Source organism: Nycticebus coucang, chromosome 15 (genome assembly GCF_027406575.1).
Source record: "Nycticebus coucang isolate mNycCou1 chromosome 15, mNycCou1.pri, whole genome shotgun sequence".
In the NCBI taxonomy this organism is placed as follows: Eukaryota; Metazoa; Chordata; class Mammalia; order Primates; family Lorisidae; genus Nycticebus; species Nycticebus coucang.
The window spans coordinates 92,494,241-92,515,198 of NC_069794.1; the positions used below are offsets into that span (position 1 = coordinate 92,494,241).

The 20,958-nt window shown below is 39.0% G+C and overlaps 2 protein-coding genes across 2 annotated transcripts in view; one reads left to right on the forward strand and one right to left on the reverse strand.

Moving 5' to 3' along the window:
• Nucleotides 1–574: 574 nt before the first annotated feature.
• LOC128566515 (uncharacterized) lies at nt 575–19,857 on the reverse strand. The gene is made up of 6 exons (XM_053563341.1): nt 19,828–19,857; nt 16,370–16,493; nt 15,524–15,642; nt 7,575–7,763; nt 6,811–7,462; nt 575–2,400 (listed from the first exon to the last, which is right to left on the reverse strand). Exons 1-6 carry the CDS (start codon nt 19,855–19,857, stop codon nt 2,360–2,362), a joined length of 1,155 nt encoding a protein of 384 aa, XP_053419316.1. The 3' UTR covers nt 575–2,359.
• TRPC4 (transient receptor potential cation channel subfamily C member 4) overlaps nt 7,462–20,958 on the forward strand; it is a 250,889-nt gene continuing 237,392 nt past the window's right edge. Inside the window, exon 1 of the mRNA XM_053563930.1 lies at nt 7,462–7,791. The gene's annotated coding sequence lies outside the window, so the exon portion shown is untranslated. The remainder of the gene's footprint in view (nt 7,792–20,958) is intronic.

The following is a 20,958-nucleotide window of genomic DNA, read 5'->3' on the forward strand; positions in this document are numbered from 1 at the left end:
CTTAAATTTCCACAAAATTCATGTCAGAAAAAAATAGAGATTCCATTCAAATGTTAGTACTATGTAAGTCAAACTGTTGGTGTATCACCAGAATGGGGAAGGATTTCCACAAAGGGCAATCGTAATGCCACATGAATCAAAAAACAAAATTGATGTCATATTACTGCATTGGTTTAGGAATTATGTGAAACTGCCTTCAATGACCAATGGAAAGGCTCTTTGATTATCTGCATTATTTCTTTCCATTTTAAAAATTAGTATACATTATATGCATTGGTATTATTAAATATGAACTGGGAAAATGGTCTTCTATACCTCTTCTGTTCCTGCTTTTTCGTCTGTTATCTTTTTTATTTCTTTAACTAAAATCAGAATATTACAGGGGTACACACATGTTGGTTACATAATTTGCTTTTGCACATTTCAGGTCCAAGTCATAAGGGTATCCTTCAGCCAGAATGTGTGCCCTGTACCCTATTGTACCTGTTAGGTGTGAATTAACCCAACCCTCCCCCCACCTACTTGATTCCTGTTGAGTTTATTTCCATGTGTGCACGTATATGTTAATCAACTAGTTCCGACTTAGAATTAAGTGATATTTGTTTTTCCATTCTTATGATACTTTACTTAGAAGAATGTGCTCCAGTTCTATCCAGGTTGTTACAAAAGATACTAGACCACCACTTTTTCTACTGAGTAGGGCTCCATGTTATACATATACCACATTTTATTAATCCAGTCATGTTGATACTAGTGTTTCAGGTTCTTGGTCTTGGCGATTCAAAGAATGAATCCATGGACCACAGGATCAGTGGTTAAGACAGAGTTTATTCACAGGAACAAAACTTACAAAAGAACCAGAGCTCCTGGCAGAGAAAACCCAGTAGAGGAACAAACTCTTTTGCTCCCTCAAGGTCTGTTCTCTTATATAGTTTCAGGGAATTGTTTTGCTGGAAATTAATGTTGACTTTTAGGGCCTGGGTCTTTGTCAGTTACATCTATTTGTCCCATCAGCAACAAGATGCCAGAACTCTCAGGCCCTACAAACTCACATGAGGAGATAGCAAAATGCCACCCATGAAATTGACCAGCCAGAAGTGCAGGGGGAGGAGACAGCAAGAGCCAGTGTCTCCCCGCAGGTGTTGGGCCCTTCTGGCAAGCTGGTTCCTCCTGCCCCCACAGCATCAACACCGCCAGGGTTAAGGGGGCAAGTCGTGGGGCAATCTGTCCTGTGTCAATGTATTAATGGGCACTTGGGTTGTTTCCACATCTTTGTAACTGTGAATTCTGCTTGTGCAGCTATAAACATTTGAATGAGGAGTGTATTTTGTATAAAATGACTTTTTTTCTTTTCCTTTGGGTAAATACATAGTAATGGTTTTGCTGGATTAAAAGCTTGTTTTCTGTTTGGAGGATCTATCCTGTTCTGCCCATGGGGTGTTGAAATCCCCTGCAATTATGGTGCTGCTGTTTATCCAAAATCATGCAGCTTAGGAGTATTCTGATAGCCGTCTCAGACTTAATACATCAGTCAGTGAATTCCTAACCTTTCCCATAAGAATATATGCCATCCCCTGTCTTTCCCATACAGAGCGTCCTCACTCAGGGTCATCTTCATGCTTAAGCCAAAAATCTCATAGCATCCTTAATTCGCCTTACTCAGGGCCTATGGACAAACATTTTGAAAAACGTATTGGATTTATTTTCAGACTAGACCCTGAATCTGTCTACACTTTCTACAAATTGGTCAATGCTGTATTTCCTGGTTGCTTTTAGTAGCCCCCCTGACTGGTCTCTCTAATTCTACCTTGTAAAACCTAGGTCAGCTCATGTCACTCCTCCAAGAGAATGCAGATAATCTTTATAGCCAGCACCCTAACCTCCAAATCTTTTCCCAAAGTCTCCAGATTGATGAAGATTACCCTGACAAATTGTTAAAATTGCAACCCTTTGATACAGGACAGGTGGGGTCACGACCTGCCCCCTTAGCCCTGGTGGTGGTGGTGCAGTGGCAGCCAGCAGAGAAACCAGCAGCCTGGAGGGTAGGCAGGGGGGCCCCAAGAGGCCCCTGTAGCCAAAAGGGCCAGACAGCTGGGGGTGACACCAGGGCCTTGGTATCTCCTTCCCCCTGCACTTCTGACTGAAGGGGGAACCCCACCTTTTTAGGATTGGTGAATTTCATGGCCTGGTCAATTTCATGTAAGTTTCCAAGGCCAGAGAGTTCTGCCCCCCTGCTGCTACATATAAGACTGAAAATAGCCGGTGTTGTGGCGGCACCTGTAGTCCCAGCTGCTTCGGAGGCTGAGGCAGGAGAATTGCGGAAGCCCAAGAGCTGGAGGTTGCTGTGAGTCCTGTGACATCATGGCACTCTACCGAGGGTGGTAAAGTGAGACTCTGTCTCTACAAAAAAAAAAAAGACTGAATGTTAATTTACAGGACCCCACGACCTAAATGTAACAACTGAGTTCCTGCCCTCTGCTGCTACATGTAAGGTTGAATGTCACTTTAAAAGGACCCATGCCCTAAATGTCACCTTTGAGTTCCCGCAAAATAACCCCCTGCGACTATATATACCCCTGAGCAGAGGAGAGAGAGGGAGCGAGAGAGCTTGCTTGTTCCCTGACCTGGGCTCTCTCTGCTAGGAGCTTTGGCATTTTTGTATTCTTTGTTTCTATTAATAAATCCTGCCTTACCACTGATCTATGGCCCAAAATTCATTCTTCCAATCACTGAGACCAAGAAATGGAAACTCCGGTATCCCCTTGATCATTGGCCCCCACCAGTACTTCAATCTCCATACCCTGTTCTTTTAACCACCCTCTAATATTACAAATAACTTTAATATATATATGTTTTATATCTTCCTCAAAATAAGTCCTACAGTAGCTTTATCCATTTCGCTTGCTGATGTACTCTGTCTAGCAGAACACTCTGCACTCCACTGACCATTTAAACATAGACTACATAAATATTTAAACAAACTCCATGAGTATTTATTGATTGAATGTTGAGACTGGAATTTCAAAGGTAGGTAACATGACTCCAGGGTCCATGAAATTAAGGACTAACCAGTTCCATTAGAAAATGAAAGCATTAAAAATAAACTTTAAAGGAGAAATAAAGCTGAAAGGAGGAAAGACTTTCGTAACATTAGACTATTAAAAGAAATCATTTAGGAAAAAGATGATAGTTTAATATTTGCAAGAACTAAAACGTCTTTTTAAAAGTTGGCATTAGCCCCAAATTTAACAATCAGCAAAAACAAAGAAATACTTTCCATAAATGTGGAAAGGTATTAACATTACTATGTTAACAGCTATTATAAACCAAATGAGGGAAAGAGAACTAAAATATTTGTTAAGTATTGAGAAAGTATATAAATTCACAAGAAAGAAGCAATTGGCATAGCAAAAAAACCCAGTCACTTGAAAAGGTAATATAATTCATTAAATTGAGGTGTCATTTTTTTTCAAAGAGCAAGTTAGCAAAAGTAACAAAAAGAGCTAGAAAACATTAATATTCTCTGTGTTGATGAGAATTCAATAAAACAAGCGCCCTTGTAACATATATCATGTACTTTCAAATATTCCTGCATCTTGAAATGTGGCTCTAATTCTAGGAATCTATTCTGAGGACGTAATCAGATGTACGGACAAAAATGTGTATACAAAGTCTTCCAATAGAGACTAATAGTATAAAAATTGGCCTGTTTTCAAAACTTGAAAATAAATATTTCATAGATGCGTATAATGATTCATTAAAATTAACATTTTGGAAGAAAATTTGGCGACAAAAAAATGTGGGTTAAAAGCCATGCGTGTAACATGGTCCAGGCAGATTGAGTAAAGCCCAGGTGTAACTGACGGCAGAACAGGGAATGTAGAAGCCTGGCCTCCGGGCTGCCCTCCAGGAGGTAACAGGCGTAGAGGCCCTTCATTCAGGGGCCTCTGATGAGCTCTTGTTCAAAATGATGGAAAGTCCTGGCCCCACGCTAGAAGATAGGTCACATGAACTTCAAAGACAATGCTCAACTATTTCCCAATTTTGCCTACAATCAAAAAAGCCCATTATCATATACTTGATGGTGGCATTATACACAGATGCATGACCATCCCATAAAGTGCTGCTAGTGGTATGTGTGCATAATTAAATTTTCCAAGGACTAGCGTCTGTTCTAAGTATGAGATATAACATCTTTGGAAGAAAGTATTTCACCTGTTACATATCAATTTTGAATGGAAGAATAATTGGTACAAGTAAGTTGGCAGTTGTGTTCCTAAAACAAGTGTGAATTCTGTTATGTTTTAGCTACGAATAGATATTGGAGAGAATTGTTGTACTGCTGTCTTCTTGGGTCACTGTCTCTTGCTAATTTCAAAAAGAGTGATTTCTTTTCTTTAGCAAGGTGCTAAAAATAAATTCCAGATAGCCTATAATATTTTATTGCAAATTGCTTAGATTTCAATGAATGACATTTATGTGGAGTGCAGACTTGTGGATGTTGCCCACTTTGTATTTTTTTAATTGTTAAGAATAAGCAAACATCTCTCTGCACTGCTAATATCTGCAGTATCTGCAGCTCACTGGATTGTCTGAATGGATTTCAAATAATTTTTCTGTAATTGCTAATCATTTTAGAGGTGAGGTGAGATCAGCGATCAATAAGCACATGAAACTGTTAAAAAGGATCCCTTAGCGATCAATAGAAGTTCTTTCCATGGGAACACAGCCTGCTCTGTTCTATTTCATATTTATTGTAGCTCCTTGGATATCTTTCTTAAGGGAAAAATAACAAATCAGGAGAGCTTGGTAAAATATCTCTCCACTGACATGGTAGAGATGACATTTGCTCTAAAGAACAGATTCTAAGAGGGGAAGGAGGAGAATTTAATTTGGTGTAGGTGGAAAGGTTCCAAAGTAAAGTTAATCATCTCTAAACAGTGGGTTTGTGCTGTCACTGATCCACTTTCCTTTACCACACATTTTAAAAATGTATTATAAAGACATTTATAAATCGCACTCATCACAGTATGTGATTCTCTGTACAAACTGTGGATACATACATCCAACACAATGCATAGCATTTGAACACAATATGCACAATTTTATTTTTCAGACCGAGAAAAAACATTATCAATAAATTTCAGTTTCATTTTTGTTTCTTATTTATTGATCATTAATGCGAAAATAGGTTATTTTATAACAAAATACAAACTACTTAATTACATTGTTTAAAATATATTTCCATGAAGGCTATAACCCAACTATAGCACAAGACTATGGGGAAAGGGCCAAGGAAGGGGAAGGGAGGGGGGAGGTTTTGGTGGAGGGAGGGTAATGGGTGGGGCCACATCTACGGTGCATCTCAGAATGGGTACAGGCGATTGCACTAATGTACACAGCTATGATTTAACAATAAAAAAAAAAGGAAAGAAAAAAATAAAATATATTTCCATATAGTATGAACACAATGTCAGCTCCTCTCCCTCCTTATTATAGAAAGCAGACTTGAATTTATCACCAAGTGTATTACCATGTCTGCCGATAGGTATGGTTTGCATAGTTTTAAAAAGCCATAGTTTAATGCAAAAAACTGTGATGCTATTGCATTTTGTGGTAAAGAGTAAAAAGAGACTCAGGGAAGAAAAGGAATCCTTTTGTTGTTCTGATCTGTCCTTTGATTTCTGGGAGGCACCATGGGCGCCAGGCTAGCTGCAGTGTAGGGCAGTTATTTAGTTAGTGCTCCGAGGAATTTAGAGTAAGGGTGAAGCCCAAATCCCTGAGAAGGGCAGTTAGCAAAGGAGAGAAGTAAAATACACGAAAAGTGATTTAAAAGAAAAAAGCAGCAGCATGCTTCGCCAGTGTGCGAGCTTTAGAGATAGCCTTTACTCCTGTAAAAGCTGTTTTTAAAAAACTCCACTCACGTGAACTATGAAGGGGTAGGGAAAGATAAGAAGGACATTCGTTAATTTTGTGCTTTGGGGGCCGGCTGGGTTTCCATCCCGTGGGTAACACTCCGTGGATGGAACTGGTCTTCCTTGCAGCGGGCACAGCACAGCACCCCAGAGGTACAGCGCAGGGCGGGCTGGGGATGGAGAGCTGCCGCTAATCTGTTGCACAGGGCGAAGCAGGTGTCTGCTGGGGTGCAATCGGCGGGGGCAGGCAGCTCACTCCAGAGTTTACGGAAAATAGAGGGAATCAAGTAGAGAACTAGAGTCGTGAGGAGTAATCATCAGCAAGTTTCCACGGAGCGCAACTCTGCTTCACCACTGAACTCTGAGTCCTTCTCTGGGTCATGGGGCCGTGACCCAGCAAGCCTCCGAGAGTGACAAGCTGGGTGGGGGTCACCGCGTCGCAGGTACAGCAAGTAAGACATTGTCAACTTTGCCAATACTGTCTAGATTTCCTATCTGCATTTCAATCTTATTTTTGTGGCCCAAAGAGATGGGCCAAGAGATACCTTTATATTGAAACAGCCATCCAACGCTCGAATGCTAGTAACACACACACACTCGCACGCTCACTCTCACACACTCACGCTCACTCTCACGCACACACACTCATACACAGTCTCACACACAGTCACACTCACACACACTCACGCTCACTCTCACACACTCTCACACTCAAACGCTCACACACACGCAAACACAGTCACACACTCACACTCACACACAAAGTCACACACACACACACACACACAGACACACACACAGTCTCTCTCACACACTCACACACGCCCCTCCTGCAGCCGCCCCCCCTCCCGCGCTCGCCGGGCCCGCGTCTTGGGTTTAGTATTTGGAAACTTGCCGATTTCCTGTGTGTGCTGGAAGGACCCAGCAGGGTGGGGGTGGCCGGCACTCCTGTGCTCCGCATTTATTCCCTGCAGTCGGCTAGCTCGTTGACGCTGGTGGCTGGTGACAAGCCGCTCGTCGCGCTCTTGCTGGGGAAGGCTGACACCTGGAGGCCAGGACAGCGGTTGCGGCCCCAGACCAGCCCGGGAGAGCGGAGCTCTGAGAGTTGCCCGGGTTACTTTTCTCCTGCTGGCGACCGGGCCACCAGCCCTCTGCGTGTTCGTTGCCCGGCGCGGGAGCAGGGAGCAGAAGCGGGGTCCCGGCGCGAACCCAAGTCCGGACCCGTCCCGCGGAGCCCGCCCGGAGCCTGGAGGTGCGCTGGCCCACGTCCAGGACCACAGAGCGGGTTCCCTCGCCACTGACTTGCCTGGGTGACAGCCGGCTTGTGGTGAGCTCCTGCCCACTGGCTGACCTCCGGCAGTTGGCCCGGGGAGGTGGAGGCTTTCGAGGGCTGCAGACCTGGGGACCCAGCGCCAGCCCCTCCGGCGCGCGGGCGCCAAGCAGAGCGGTGCGTGGGACGCTCGTCCTGCCGGACTGTGCCTTTCCAGCGCGGTCTGTGCGCACCCCGAGCCCGGCAGTCGCTGGGGACTGAGGGCCAGTGCCTTGCTCTGGGCTCAGCCGCTATCAGCCGTGGGAACTCTTAACTTTACCCAGAAGGATCGGCGGAGGAGGGTTCCCCTCCCGCGGTGCTCACCACCCCCCCCGACCGCCCTCCCCCGCCTCCAATGGCTTCGCCTTCAGAGCATCCTCACTCCGCCCAGTTTGGTGCCAACTGCGTGGGCTCCGGCTTCGTGCGTTTTCCTTGGAATGCTCCAAAACTCTGCAGCGCCTAAGGAAATCCCATCGGGATTTGTCCGGCGTGTGCTCACCCGGCCCGTCGCCGGCGCAGTCGGTCCCTGGATCCCTACACTTCAGCCAGAAGATTGCAACTTTGCAGGTAAAGAGGAAGTCGCCTCGAGGTCCATTTGCCCAGAGCTACACCTCGCCTCCTATCTGGGATCTCGGTTAAGTTTGTTAAGCTGCCTGGGAAGCTGGCTCGCTCCAGGGAGGCGGGTATCCCTGGGGGGTTACAAGTTCAAAAGGCTCCCGCTGCAGGGGAGATCAGCGAAGGTTGGGGGCTCGGCCTGAGCCGGCCAGTTTGGGGGTGCGTCTCCGTCTTTCACAGCTCCGGGGAGAGGGCGAGGAGGGATCCCTGTGTGACTTCCATGGTAAACAAAGGAGCTGCAGCCACACGGTGGTGTGGGGGGATGTGGCCGCTTTTTTAGCCTTTTGTGTATTGGGGTAAAATAGAGATTGTGGGAATCCCCAGTGAGTGAGCCCTCGCCTCTCTGGCACCTACATGGGGGAAGGAAGCGAGGAAAGCGATCGATACCCGGTCGCTCAATTACTCCCTGCGTCATTCCCATCCCCTGTCAAGAAGGAGAAACACTTTTACCGGGGGTGCGGGCCCTACTCTAGGGATTCCTAGTTCGCCTGACATCCAGGTTCCAGTGAAGCCTCCGACCCTGTTTGCTACTTGGGTGAATTGCTGAGAATCCCTGCACAACTTGTTGTTCCAGCGTGAACCCAGCTGCCTTTGGTGACTAGAAACAAGGGAATACAGGAAACGCGTGGAGCGTTGGAAAGAGCTGAGAAAAGGGTCCTCTAATCTCATCTGCTTGCACTCACGGTGGTGTATCCACTTGGCTGTCCTTACTCACATGGTTTCTCGGGGAGGCCCTTCCCAGTGAAATTCCACAGCTATAAAATGCAGCAAGTTGCTTAAGGAGTAAGCACCCAGCCAAGGAGGAGTGGGAGGAGATAGAGGCAAGCTTTAGTTGTTTTATTAAAAAAAAAAAAAAAATAGAACAGACTTGTAAAACTGAAAAAAAAAAAAAAACAAGCAAACCCCTTTCTCAGGGCTCATATATTTCTGACGTTTCTTTCCTAGTGAATAATTACAACAAAAAGCAACTATAAACCTTATGAAAAATGGTTTACTGGAAGGGTTCTTTCAGGTAAAACTCTGAATTCGATAGTGAGAGTAAAAGTGGGTGGATATGTGAAAACGTGGAAATCTTTATCCCCTGTGTTCCGGCTTGGTCTTCAAACTTGCATTTATAATGCCTAGTTCTGTTCACCTGGAGGGTAGACCAGGAAACACCTTTCTTCAATATTTTTTTCTTTATTTTTATTAAATCATAGCTGTGTACATTAATATGATCATGAGGCACATACACTTGGTTCATAGATCGTTTGACACATTTTCATCACACTAGTTAACATAGCTTTCATAGCATTTTCTTAGTTTTTTTTGCTAAGACCTTTACATTCCACATTTACTAGGATTCACATATACCCTTGTAAGATGTACCGCAGGTGTAATCCCATTAATCCCCCTCCCTCCACCTACCTCCCCCCTCCCTCCCCTCCCTTTCCCCCTTCTCCCTATTCTTAGGTTGTAACTGGGTTATAGCTTTCATGTGAAGGTCCTACATTAGTTTCATAATAAGGGTGAGTACATTGGGTTCTTTTTCTTCATTCTTGAGACACTTTACTAAGATGAATATGTTCCAGCTCCATTGATGAAAAAGCAGTAAGATAGAGGAATAACTATCAAAAACTCAGAACTGAAGTTAAAACTCAGTAGGACATTGTGAAAGAAGCACTTTCAAAACTGTATGTATGAATTGATAACAGTTGTTAATGTAAATCTTCCTATCATTAGAAGTGAAATAGGTTTTATTCAAGTATTTTATGCAAATGTCTTGGATTAATGAAGATTAGCAGAGGTAGAAAGAAAGAAAGCACTTCATTGTTGATAAATAAGAGAGCAACCAGCTGCCTTTCTGAGGAGTTTGATCAGAACTCAATAACCCGAGTTCAAACCTCAGAAGGGGGCACCAAAAAAAAAAAAAAATTAAGTACTGTCAATATTGTGTTGCACTTGAGGTTGGACTGAAGGTGATTAAGGCACAAAGAGGAATTCGAACATGTTTATGATACTGATACACATGAGGTACCTAATATACGCTGAGTGAATAGATTTATAATTAGATAAATCATGATGAAAAGACTTGTGATTGCAATTTTATAGTTCTTCATCCTCAGTAAGAACTTAAAGGAACATGAACACTCACCAAAGCATATCGTAACCAAGCCAGACAGACACAACAAACACGTCTCTCTAGTACAACCTGTCAAACGTTGACAATATCTGACAATCTATGACTTTGAAAAATAAGGTTTCAATGTATTGTTGCAGTTACCTCCAGAAGGTCAAGATCAAAATGCATAAAGAAGACTCAGACGAGCTTAAAAGTTTTTATATGAATTTTGTGGTCATTTGAATTATTAAAATAGTAAGAGATCAAATAACTTTCCATATGACGAAACCTTAATCGAGTCATACTTTACATAGCTAGTAAATAATAGAAGCCAATGCTGGTTTTCTTTCTGATGAGGAGAAATTCCAATGCCTTTCACAGCATACACATTTTAAACTTCCTTTCTCACTAAAACTCCATGGACAGCTACAGCCATCTAAAGAACTAAAAAGTTATCTGGTTCAACATCTTTTTACAGGAAACCGATGCTAAATAAATTTAAAAACAACAACTTATGTTTTATAAATGATTATATCATTTCAACCCATGGGAAATATGGGTTACATGGACTATCTTGCAATATTTGAATGGTTCTATCAAAATTTGCGTAAACTGCATGCTATTAAAACATCACTAATTGTAATAATTAGGCTTAAAAAGATTACTGTCCAGGAAGGGTAGATGAAAGATAGCACAGTATGCAATCATTCTTTTTTCTTTATTGTATCAAAATAATAGAAATATTATTTTTATTTTTGATCATCTGGTCAAATGATATCAACCTATCCTATTATAAACATGATTAAATTCTACAAAGTATAATAATCCCATTTAAGATGTGCTGATTTTAACCACATTGAACTAAAAAATACGTTCAAAAATATATTTTTAGAAATGTCCTGTTTTATTTTTATACTTGTGTGTTTAATTGCCAAGATAATTTATAGCAATTCAGATAATCAACATACTATGTACAGCTAAAAATGGAAATAGTTTCCCTTTTCTAATTAATGCATGTGTAAACACCAAAAATAAAGATATGTTCGTTCAGTAGTAAACATGGTAAATATCAGTGCTCAAAGAAAAAAGGGATTTTTGTGGTTTTTTTTTTTTTTTTTTGGCCAGGGCTGGGTTTGAACCCACCACCTCCGGCATATGGGACCGGCGCCCTACTCCTTGAGCCACAGGCGCCGCCTGAAAAAAGGGATTTTTGTAAGTACATATAGGCCTATGAAAAATACCAAGCTATAGCTAGGACTTTGCAACTGTGGTCTGAATATTTTCTTGTGGAAATGTGATTGTTTTATTTTTGAAAATAATAAGCTACATGAAGGGAAACATAATAAACTATTAAATTTTATTTATTTTAAACATCGCCAAACATTTTATGAAATCAAATTCTAATGGGCATCTTGACTTCCTAAATTGTATTGTCTGGGCTCAATTGAAATCCGTGTCACTGACCTCTTGGTTACCTATGAAAAACCTACCACGATCACTTGGTTCCCAATTAAAATGAGGTTGAGGAGACAGTGCAAATAATATTCTTGCTTTTCACCTAACTTTGCCCTGTTCCTCTTCCTCAAATAAACATTAAAACTGGTTCAATTCAACATAACTGAAATTGGGCTTCTATTTCTATCTAGTTAGAATGAAGGACTGATTTGGAACTATTTTGTTTCTCCCTATGTTTTCTATTTCTAACCCTTCTAGATGTGTTGACACTCAATATTTTAAGAGACTTCAGAGTATTTTGATCAGGGACATAATATCATGGCTGTGTCTTTTCAAAAATCAGCACAAATAGAGACCAGATCTCTGAGAACAGTAGTACTACAGAAATAACTTTGTAAAGAAAAATACATATTTAAGGGAAAAAAATCATTAATTGGGGAAGCAAAATTAATGAGACACACACACATTGAAAATATATTAGTTTTAAACCACCTTGTTCCACAAACTCTTTGGCAAACTAATTTGTCTATTTTAATTTTTTAAAAACCTACATGATCCTTCTCAAAGATGTTTAATTTAAATATAAAAGAAAGAAAGGGAGTAGTTTCAGAAGTTAATCTACTATTATAACTAAATTGTAAATGATTTCTCATTAATATTAATGTATGTTTTGTTTTTCTTGTTGAAATACATCAATGTCATAGCATAATGACTTCTTGAGAGATAACAGATAACATGCATACAATTATACACATAAAATTAGAAATATTAATTAAAACATTAATTTAAAACTATGCCTTGATAGCTTTATCTAGCACACTGCATTCTTCTTGAGAAGTGATGAGTGCAGGGAAATGAATCAGAGGTGCATTCATTATATGCTGTCTGTAGCTTGATATTATATTTTTGAAATGCGTTTAAAAGGATACTGTACATAATTTATTTTAAAATACTATCAGTACTTGAAATTTACTTAAGACAGAAAGGAGGAACTATTATGAAAAATAGGAAGGGCAAATGTGAAAGGAAGGGGCCCAGTATGTAATGTATGCCAGGCACTATGCTGGCGTACATTAAATGCTATGTAACTATGCTAAAAACCTTTTATAAAAGCTTTTTTTCTTGGTATCTTCATATCCATCTTGAAAGTTACGTATTATTTTCACATTTTAACAATGCCAGAAAGACTAAGACTGAATTTCCAAAAATTACAAAAACTGCTTTGTGGTAAACCGAGGACTTGATACTATGTTTATTTGATTTTTATACTCTTTTTACTTAGTTCCTGTGGTTTCTAAAATAAAACTAGCAATTTTTTTTTTTTTTTTGTGGAGACAGAGTCTCACTTTGTCACTGTGTCACTCTGGATTCATAGCTCACAGCAACCTCAAACTTGTGAGCTCCAGAGGTCATCTTGTGTCAGCTCCCAAGTAGCTGGGACTACAGGCGCCCTCCATAACACTGGCTATTATTTTAGTTTAGTTTAGTTTTTTTAGAGATGTGGTCTTGCTCTTCTTCAGACTGGTCTTGAACTTCCAAGCTCAAGCAATCCATCCTCCTTGGCCTCCCAGAGTGCTACAATTATAGGTATGAGCCACTGCACTTGGCCAAAATTAGCAATATTTTAACAAGATTCATAAATTAATTCCATTTGAAAGCTATTTATATCTTGAATTTTTCAAACGTTGTAACCTTGGGACATAAACAACTTCCATTGTGTGGACAGAATTTTAAACAATATTCTGTTAATTAAAGTTCCATTAGTTTTGAAGCAGATGAGAAAAGATACTCTTGATGGGTTGTTCTCAAAATTACTTCCTTCTTATTCTTAAATATAAATGTAATATATGGAAAAAACAGGTTTGTTTTCAGGGACATAATTCATAGTGGATCCATTGTTTTTTCAAATATTCATGAGATTATAATTTCTAAATAAAACCTTTTCATTCAAATCTTTACAACATCTGTAGGCTGGTAATAAAATGCTTTTGTTTATTAAAAAACAGTGGCGTTAGGACATGTTAGGTTTATACTGCATCTTATTTATGTTACCTTAAATTGCTAGACAAGTCTTTCTGTCTTAATTTTATCTGAAATTTTAATTATCTAATTAAATTAATGCCCCTTGGTATTTTAGAGGCATCTCATTCATACATCCTAAAATATATCTATCAGCTGGTGACAAATTTTACCAACTTTGTCATAATATTCTTTAAATACTATGTATACCCATGCATTTGAAACTGACATACTTATTTGTAAAACATACTGACTTCAAGTTGGGGGAATAAATTTCTTTGAATATATGTAACAATGTTACAAAAATTAGCACTGTATCCATCAAGTATTCGTTGAATATTAGTAAATGAATAAATAACTAGATGAGGGGCCCTGTGGATAAGCTCTTCGTTTTTGTTGCATTTTCTGGCAAGGCACCTTCTGTCTAGAAAATCTTTATGTTTTTTCTTTCTGTCAAAATGTCTTTCAAGTACAAAAGCCTAGTTGGTGCTAGCCAAAGCTAATATTACTGTCTCCTTGAAAGTTTCTTTCAGTGTCTCCAGATGTCCCACGTATAAATACCTGTGAGCAAAGTCCTTCTGCCTTGCAGGTGGTTAAAGATCTGTCTCCAGTTCTAGACAGGAAACTTCTTTAAGAAACTCAGGAAGTTCAAAAATGTATGAGTTTATAACTAAATTAGATTGCCATAAATATTATGCATCTGTAATTGAGCATAATTAATTACTTTTATACTTTTATACTGCACTTGGCTGGTTTTTGAGCATTTTTATTTATATAATGGCACCAGTTATAATAATGATGCATGTATGTGGAATATTAAGTGCCATATTTTTTCTCATGTTACAAACATAATTTCTCCATTTTCAATGGATGAAACTTCCAGTCAGCTGGTTACTTTATAATGCTAATTTATATAGAATTTATATAACCAATTATTGATCTACTTTAAGTGGTAGTATGTGGTTCTGTTTGTCCCATTACACCATAAAACGATAAACTTGGAAGAGGACAGATACAATTATTTCCCTACGAAGGTCTGTACTGAACTAAAGAAAATCAGAGACTTTTTGGGAGTGATTACATTTGACAAATTAAGGGGATCGTTCATTTTGAAGGCATGATAGTATGTGATGCCCCATTGTGGATAGATGAGGAGTTTTAAGTCTTTTCATTCCATTAATACTTCATTGAGAGTTGAGTTTTCATAAATCAGGGTTCAAGACAAGTGCTCAGGCAGTCTGCTACATTTGGTACAACACGCCTGTAAACGGCAGTGGAGAAACAGGACAAATGGGGCAGCTTGTCCCCCGTGCACACCAGCATAATAGCCCGTCCCATACTGATTGTGTTTTCACTTAAGAATGAGTATAACGCGTGCTGACTGTGTGCATTTTGTATGGATAAATGGAACAAACGAATGTGTAGATGATAGAAGGTCTGTTTTCCGCTATTACACTCACCCTTTAATTTAATACTCTGGCCATTCATGTAACTGATCACACTTCAGTATGAGTACCTAAAAGTACAACAGAATGATGGGAGGACAGGTGTAGCATGCAGTAAGTGAAGAGTGGAGAATCCATCGTGTTTTATATAAAGTCATCGTCACCATTTAGGACAGCACGACAAGCTTTGTACGTAAAGATCTCCTTCATGCTAAGGTAGGATGAAGCTGTACACCTGAAGATTACTGAATGTTCTTTTGTGGTAGTTGAAGCACTGAGACTTCTCTGAGTTCATTAGTATAAATATATATATTAGAATATATATATATTTATATATTACATATATATTTACACACAGACACATACATTAGCATAAAACAATAAAGAGTAGGAGACTGCTCAAGTGTGAGGTACAAATTGTTAGCACAGAGTACAGAGTAACCCACTAAGGACATGGGGTCTGTTTGTCCCTGTGGAATGGTCAGATGTACAATAGAGGATTTGTCAGAATGTCATCTAATTCAAAAGTATGTTTCTGAGCAGGTCTCCCATATCCTGCTAAATGATTATGCAGTCATCGGTCATGTACCATCTGACAAATGCATCATCAGCTGATTTTGCCCTTGCGCTTGCACAGACCTGGGCGGTGCAGCCTACTGCACACCTGCCCTGAATTGCTGTGGCCTGTTGCTCGTATGGCCACAAACCTGTAGGGCACGTTACCTGAGTGAATGCTGCAGGCAGTTGTAACACAGTTGTAAGCATTTGTACATCTAAACAGATCTAAACAGAAAAGATACAGTACAGTATTATCACCTTATGGAACCACCACTATTGTACATGGGATTCATTGCTGATGGGACTTGGGTGTATAAGGTAAATGTAAAATGTGTACCTACAGACACACTTACTGGACTTACTATATGACAAGCGCTCTGGATTCTGAGAATACAGAGAGAAATAGGACATATACTTTCCTTTCTCTTTAATATTTCAAGTAAATGTTGATCGTAAATCTATTATATTACAGTCTCTATATTATTTACAAATATCTAACTATTTTCTCCTGATCTTTTCTCATGCAAATTGAGAACTCATTAAAGAAATAACAGAGACTATATTAAAATGAGTAGACCCTATACTTGGGCTTTAAAACAAAAACCAAACAAATAAACAAAAATCTTGCGTCATACTGGAAGAGGTCCAGGGCACCCTCTTTCCCACGAATGACTATTTTACGTAAGAATAAGACTTAAATTTCCAACTGTGAAGCTGTGATCAGTGTCAATAGCCCTACTGAGGGGATGAAGAGCAGCGCTTTCCTCTCCCCCACAGACGCTGCCCCGTTTTCCTCCAGAGGCTGTGTGTTAGCAGGTGAGTTGTTTCCCAAGGACCAGATGGATTTCTGGTGCTACGTCCACGTCCTGCCTCATCCCCCCTGAGCCCCTGAAGCCAGCCTTAGAGCAGGAGCCAGTTTTAGAGCTAGAGCTGTGAGGGTCTAGACACTCACCGTCCTGCCCCTCTGCTTTGGACAGGGAGACGTGGCTCAGGAGACCCTTGGAAGGCCGAGTCCACTCGGAGTCCCCCAGCAGTGGCCGGTGTCCACTGTTAGTGTTTCTCACGGGCTCTGCCGTCTGTGGCAGAAAGTGTATTGAAAGCCTAGAAACAGTCCATCTTTCTCATATTCTTTGAGCTTGGAAACAAAACAGGGACTGGACTAGCTTGTTCATCTTTTTAAAAACATTATTAGGATCTACACTTCTAGGAGTACCCACTTTTGCCAAACTTTTTGCTATTGAGAGTCATTATGCCAAATAGTGAGTGCCTCCCTCTTAAGTCTCTGAGCGCCTCTAAAATTAAGAAGAAGGAACATTTAAAGATATATCCCTTTGTGTGTGTTGTCTAAAAAGAAATGTTGGCAGAGGGGGAAGACTTATTGGCTTATCTGGTTCATTTTAACCTCCCAGCTTAACATTTTCATTTGTAATGTGCAAGCTACTTGGAGCTGAACTGCACATTTTCCTTTAGCACTCCAGCACGCTCTTGGAACAAAGTGAACCGGCAAATGATTTTGCCCTTTCGTGAATAAAAGAAGCTTTAGGGGAAAAAAAATTCATGATAATATACTTATGATAAATATTTTTCCATTTTATAAAATATCAACCACTTTAACTTGAAGAATAAGAACTGCTTTGCTTTATTTTGTACATAGCAATGAGCCACTAAAAACACAATTTGAAGTATAACTTGCTAACACACTTCCTTAACGAATAGTACATTGCTGTACTTGAAATACTGGGTATAATTCAATATTGACTATTTCCCCTTTTTAGACTAAGGGTTGATGGTACTAATTATTGGCAACACAAAATAAAGAAGATCTGTCTTTGAAGTATAGCGTTTTAGCCTCTAATTAAAAAAAAAAGTAAGTATGAAGTTAATATAGCACAAAGGAGAGAAGGGAAAGAAATTTAATATTTGAGGTACTCAGATAGATAGTATATCTATCCTAGATCAGACAGATTATTGAATTTTGTTTAATGAAAAATTTTGAGAGCTGAGCTACTTTCTTATCATACTTCTGGTCAACGTAAGACCTTCCCATCTTTAATGTATAAAAAGATCCATGTCAAATAGTTAATGTGAAACATGAGATTCTCTAGCTACTTATACTGTAATTCAGTTGATTTTAGAAGTGTTCTAGGGTCTGCCAGACTTTATTGTGATTGTTTTAAAAATAACGAAATAGGCAACAAAAGTAAACCTGCTATGGGTATTCCATTGTACTCTTTGGCTCATTTCAGTATTCCCAGCTGGTTGTTCTCCCTCAGTCCTCTACCTGCAGGTGGGAGTTTTCAGTTTCCCAATTGATCCTGAAACTAAGTACGCTCCCTCCTAGATTAGAGACTGATGACAGAGAAGTTGCCGTGTATAAATGCACATTCCCTGCTGCCAGCAGTGCCCCTCACGTAGATGGCAAGTGTGATGGCCACCCACATGTATGAGCATTTATAAAATGGGGGTAAGATCATGCTTTCACAGTGAAAGGTAATTACAGCCTCTACTGAATTTGATGAAGTCCCATTATTAGTTTCTTGTTTTCTTTAGGTTGGAGATAGAAATTTCTTCCTAATGTACTTAAGAAAATGTCACATGAGAAGGGATTAAGAAAGATGTAAGGAAGGAGATTTCAGATTATAATGACACAATGCGTTTAGTCTCTTAAACTTAGCAGAAATGATCCTTATTTCCTCAACTCTAGTGTGAAGGGAACATCATCACACAGTTGGTACTGATGTTTCTAGACAATTTTAAGTTTTACACAAAAATACTAAAAAATAGTCACTATATGAACATTTTCAAATATCTTACCTGAAATAGCAAAATACTTAAGATACATTGTTGATGTCATTAATCATAAGGTTTATTTCCAAAATAGTTTAACATTTTAATTTTAATTCATGCAATAAGTACTTTTAGTTTATTTTTCTTAAACTCTCAGCAGTATAGCCTTTGCAAGAATTTTCCATTTATTTGAAATACAAGTGTAAAACCAAGCCATACAAAATATTTATCAGTATGTTTGATAAGCTACTTTTCTCTTTATTTCTTAACCTGCAGTAGGTCAAAATCAAAGAAAGGATGATATGTTTATCTTTTCAAAGATACTATTTATGCACACCACCACACATGCATGATGGGAGATGGACTTGGACAGATTTATTTGTAAAGTTTTTCAAAAATAATGATATATTTTATTTTCTATTTTATCCTTCTTTTTTATACTCATAGATACCACTCATGGTCCTTTCAGATGTCCTCTGTTTCTTCTAGCACCACCATGTCTCTGGAGGGGATTAACAGTTCTCTTTAGCATATCCTTTAGTGTATGTTGGCAATGAATTTCCTGTTTTTGTTTGATTGAAATGCTTTTATGTTGACCTCACTTTGAAAGTTACTTTCACTGGTTAAGTATTCTAGGTTGGAAATTCATTATCTTTCAGAACTTTAAATATGCCATTTAATTGACTTTTGGCATCCATCATTTCATTGAGAAAGTCGGCTGTCAGTTTGAAAATGGCTCTTTGAAGATAATGTGCTCTTTAGTTTTGGTCATTTTTATGTTTTCTTTTAGTGTTTTATTTTCAGTAGTTGTACAATAGTTAGCCTGGATGGTATGCTTTGAACTTCTACTGGTTGACATCTGGAGCATTTCTTAGATATAGCTTGATATCTTTTATTAGTTTTAGAATATTCATCATCACTATCTTTTCAGATATAGTTTTATATTTTCCTTTCTTCTTTCTTAAAGGCCTCCAATTAACCATGTCTGTCCCTTTTTATTCCATGCCCCATAGTCTCAATGTTAATTCTTCCTTCAATGTATTTTTGACCTATGTTTGCTCTCTATGCTGTAATTTGGATATTTTATTTATAGCCTCTTTTTTTCTTCTATATTCTATCTGTTGTTAAATTAATTTCTTGAGTTACTAGTTTCAATTATTGCATTTTTTCACTTCAAGTATTTCCATTTTATTCTTTTTCTGAGATTTTTAGATACTTTACAAAATTTTACATTTTCCTATCTAATTTCTGAATATTATGGAACATCACATTTTCAGAAATCTGGGGCTGGTAACTTAGATAACTGGGCTATATGTTGATTTGTTTTTCTTAATTTTTGTTCTTGGAATGTCTCATTTTGAATATTAGAAGATGAAAAATGTGTATCAAAATTTGTAGATGCTTTATCATCCTTTTTTAGAGAGGACATACCCTATTCTTTGGGAGATAGATAGGATGAGAATAAATCATCTAACCCAGTCACAAACTGGGATGACTGCAGAAGTATCTTCTTTCGGGTAGTGCCTGTGGCTCAATGGAGTAGGGCGCTGGCCCCGTATGCTGGAGGTGGCGGGTTCATTGCAAAACTTAAGATAATTAAGATTTTCCTATTATGGTGCTTACTTCCATCTGTCTCTGTTCCCACCAGGACATGGGGACCTTGTGTTCTAGTTGCCTTGGCAAATGCCTTGAGAGCAAATGTGAATTGTAGAAGGATGATTTATCGCTGAGTTTTTTTCTCTCTATCTGGGATCTTGGCTCCTCAAATCCTAACTAGCTCTGCAACTCTTCTTTAGATAGACACTGGTTTATTTTCATGTTTTTTTTATATTTATATTTTCCCAGATTTTCTAATTGATTTCAGAAGGAATGTTAGTCCACTACATGTCATTCTATCATAGTCAATGATATAAGCCCTCCTTTTAAATTTAATCTCAAAACTTTTAGTTATCATATATTATAGTGCAGATAAATAATTATAATCACAGAAGATAAATACAGCAACTGTAAAAGAGTTTTAGAATAATTAACGTGTGGATTTTTTTTTTTTTTTCTGTAGAGATAGAGTCTCACTTTATCACCCTTGGTAAAGTGCCATGGCGTCACACAGCTCACAGCAACCTCCAACTCCTGGGCTTAGGCAATTCTCTTGCCTCAGCCTCTCAACTAGCTGGGACTACAGGTGCCCGCCACAATGCCTGGCTATATTTCTTTTGCAATTTGGCCGGGGCCAGGTTTGAACCCATCACCTTCAGTATATGGGGCTGGTGTCCTACCCACTGAGGCACATGCTGCCCAATTTTTTTGTTGTTATTGTCACAGAAGTAACGTTATTCTTGAAAAATTGCTTAGTCTTTCTCATGAGAAACTAAACAATCATTTTACAGATAGGTGGTATAAAATAATAAATTCTAAATAAGACCATATTAATTTGGCACAAATCACTTTTAATTAAGTTTCAGCTAATAGCTCTTTCTTGCATAGAAAACACATCTTTAACTGATAAAAAACTGTTCTATAGTGCCTTATAGTAGAGGCACTATAAGGTAATAGTAATTTGACCTGTTTGTCATTGAGGTCAAATTTTTCAGGCCTCTGATTTTTTAATTAGTCCTCAATTGTCTTACTCAAAATACATTATAGAAGGATGGGAAAGTGGTATAGTTCACTACTGTCTGTCTTACCTTTACCACTGTTATTGCTAAAATTGCCTAATGCTTGATAGAACATGCTTTTTTCAGAATGATCTGCGGA

Excerpts from the sequence above, each read along its gene's own strand:
- LOC128566515 (XM_053563341.1), bottom strand. The coding sequence starts at position 19,857 with ATGTCCTGGTGGGAACAGAGACAGATGGAA. Across the intron at positions 16,494-19,827 it reads GGGAACAGAGACAGATGGAA|ACGGCAGAGCCCGTGAGAAA; the intron begins GTAAGCACCATA and ends TTTCTGCCACAG. Across the intron at positions 2,401-6,810 it reads CCAGCACACACAGGAAATCG|AGACAGAGTCTCACTTTACC; the intron begins GCAAGTTTCCAA and ends TTTTTTTTGTAG.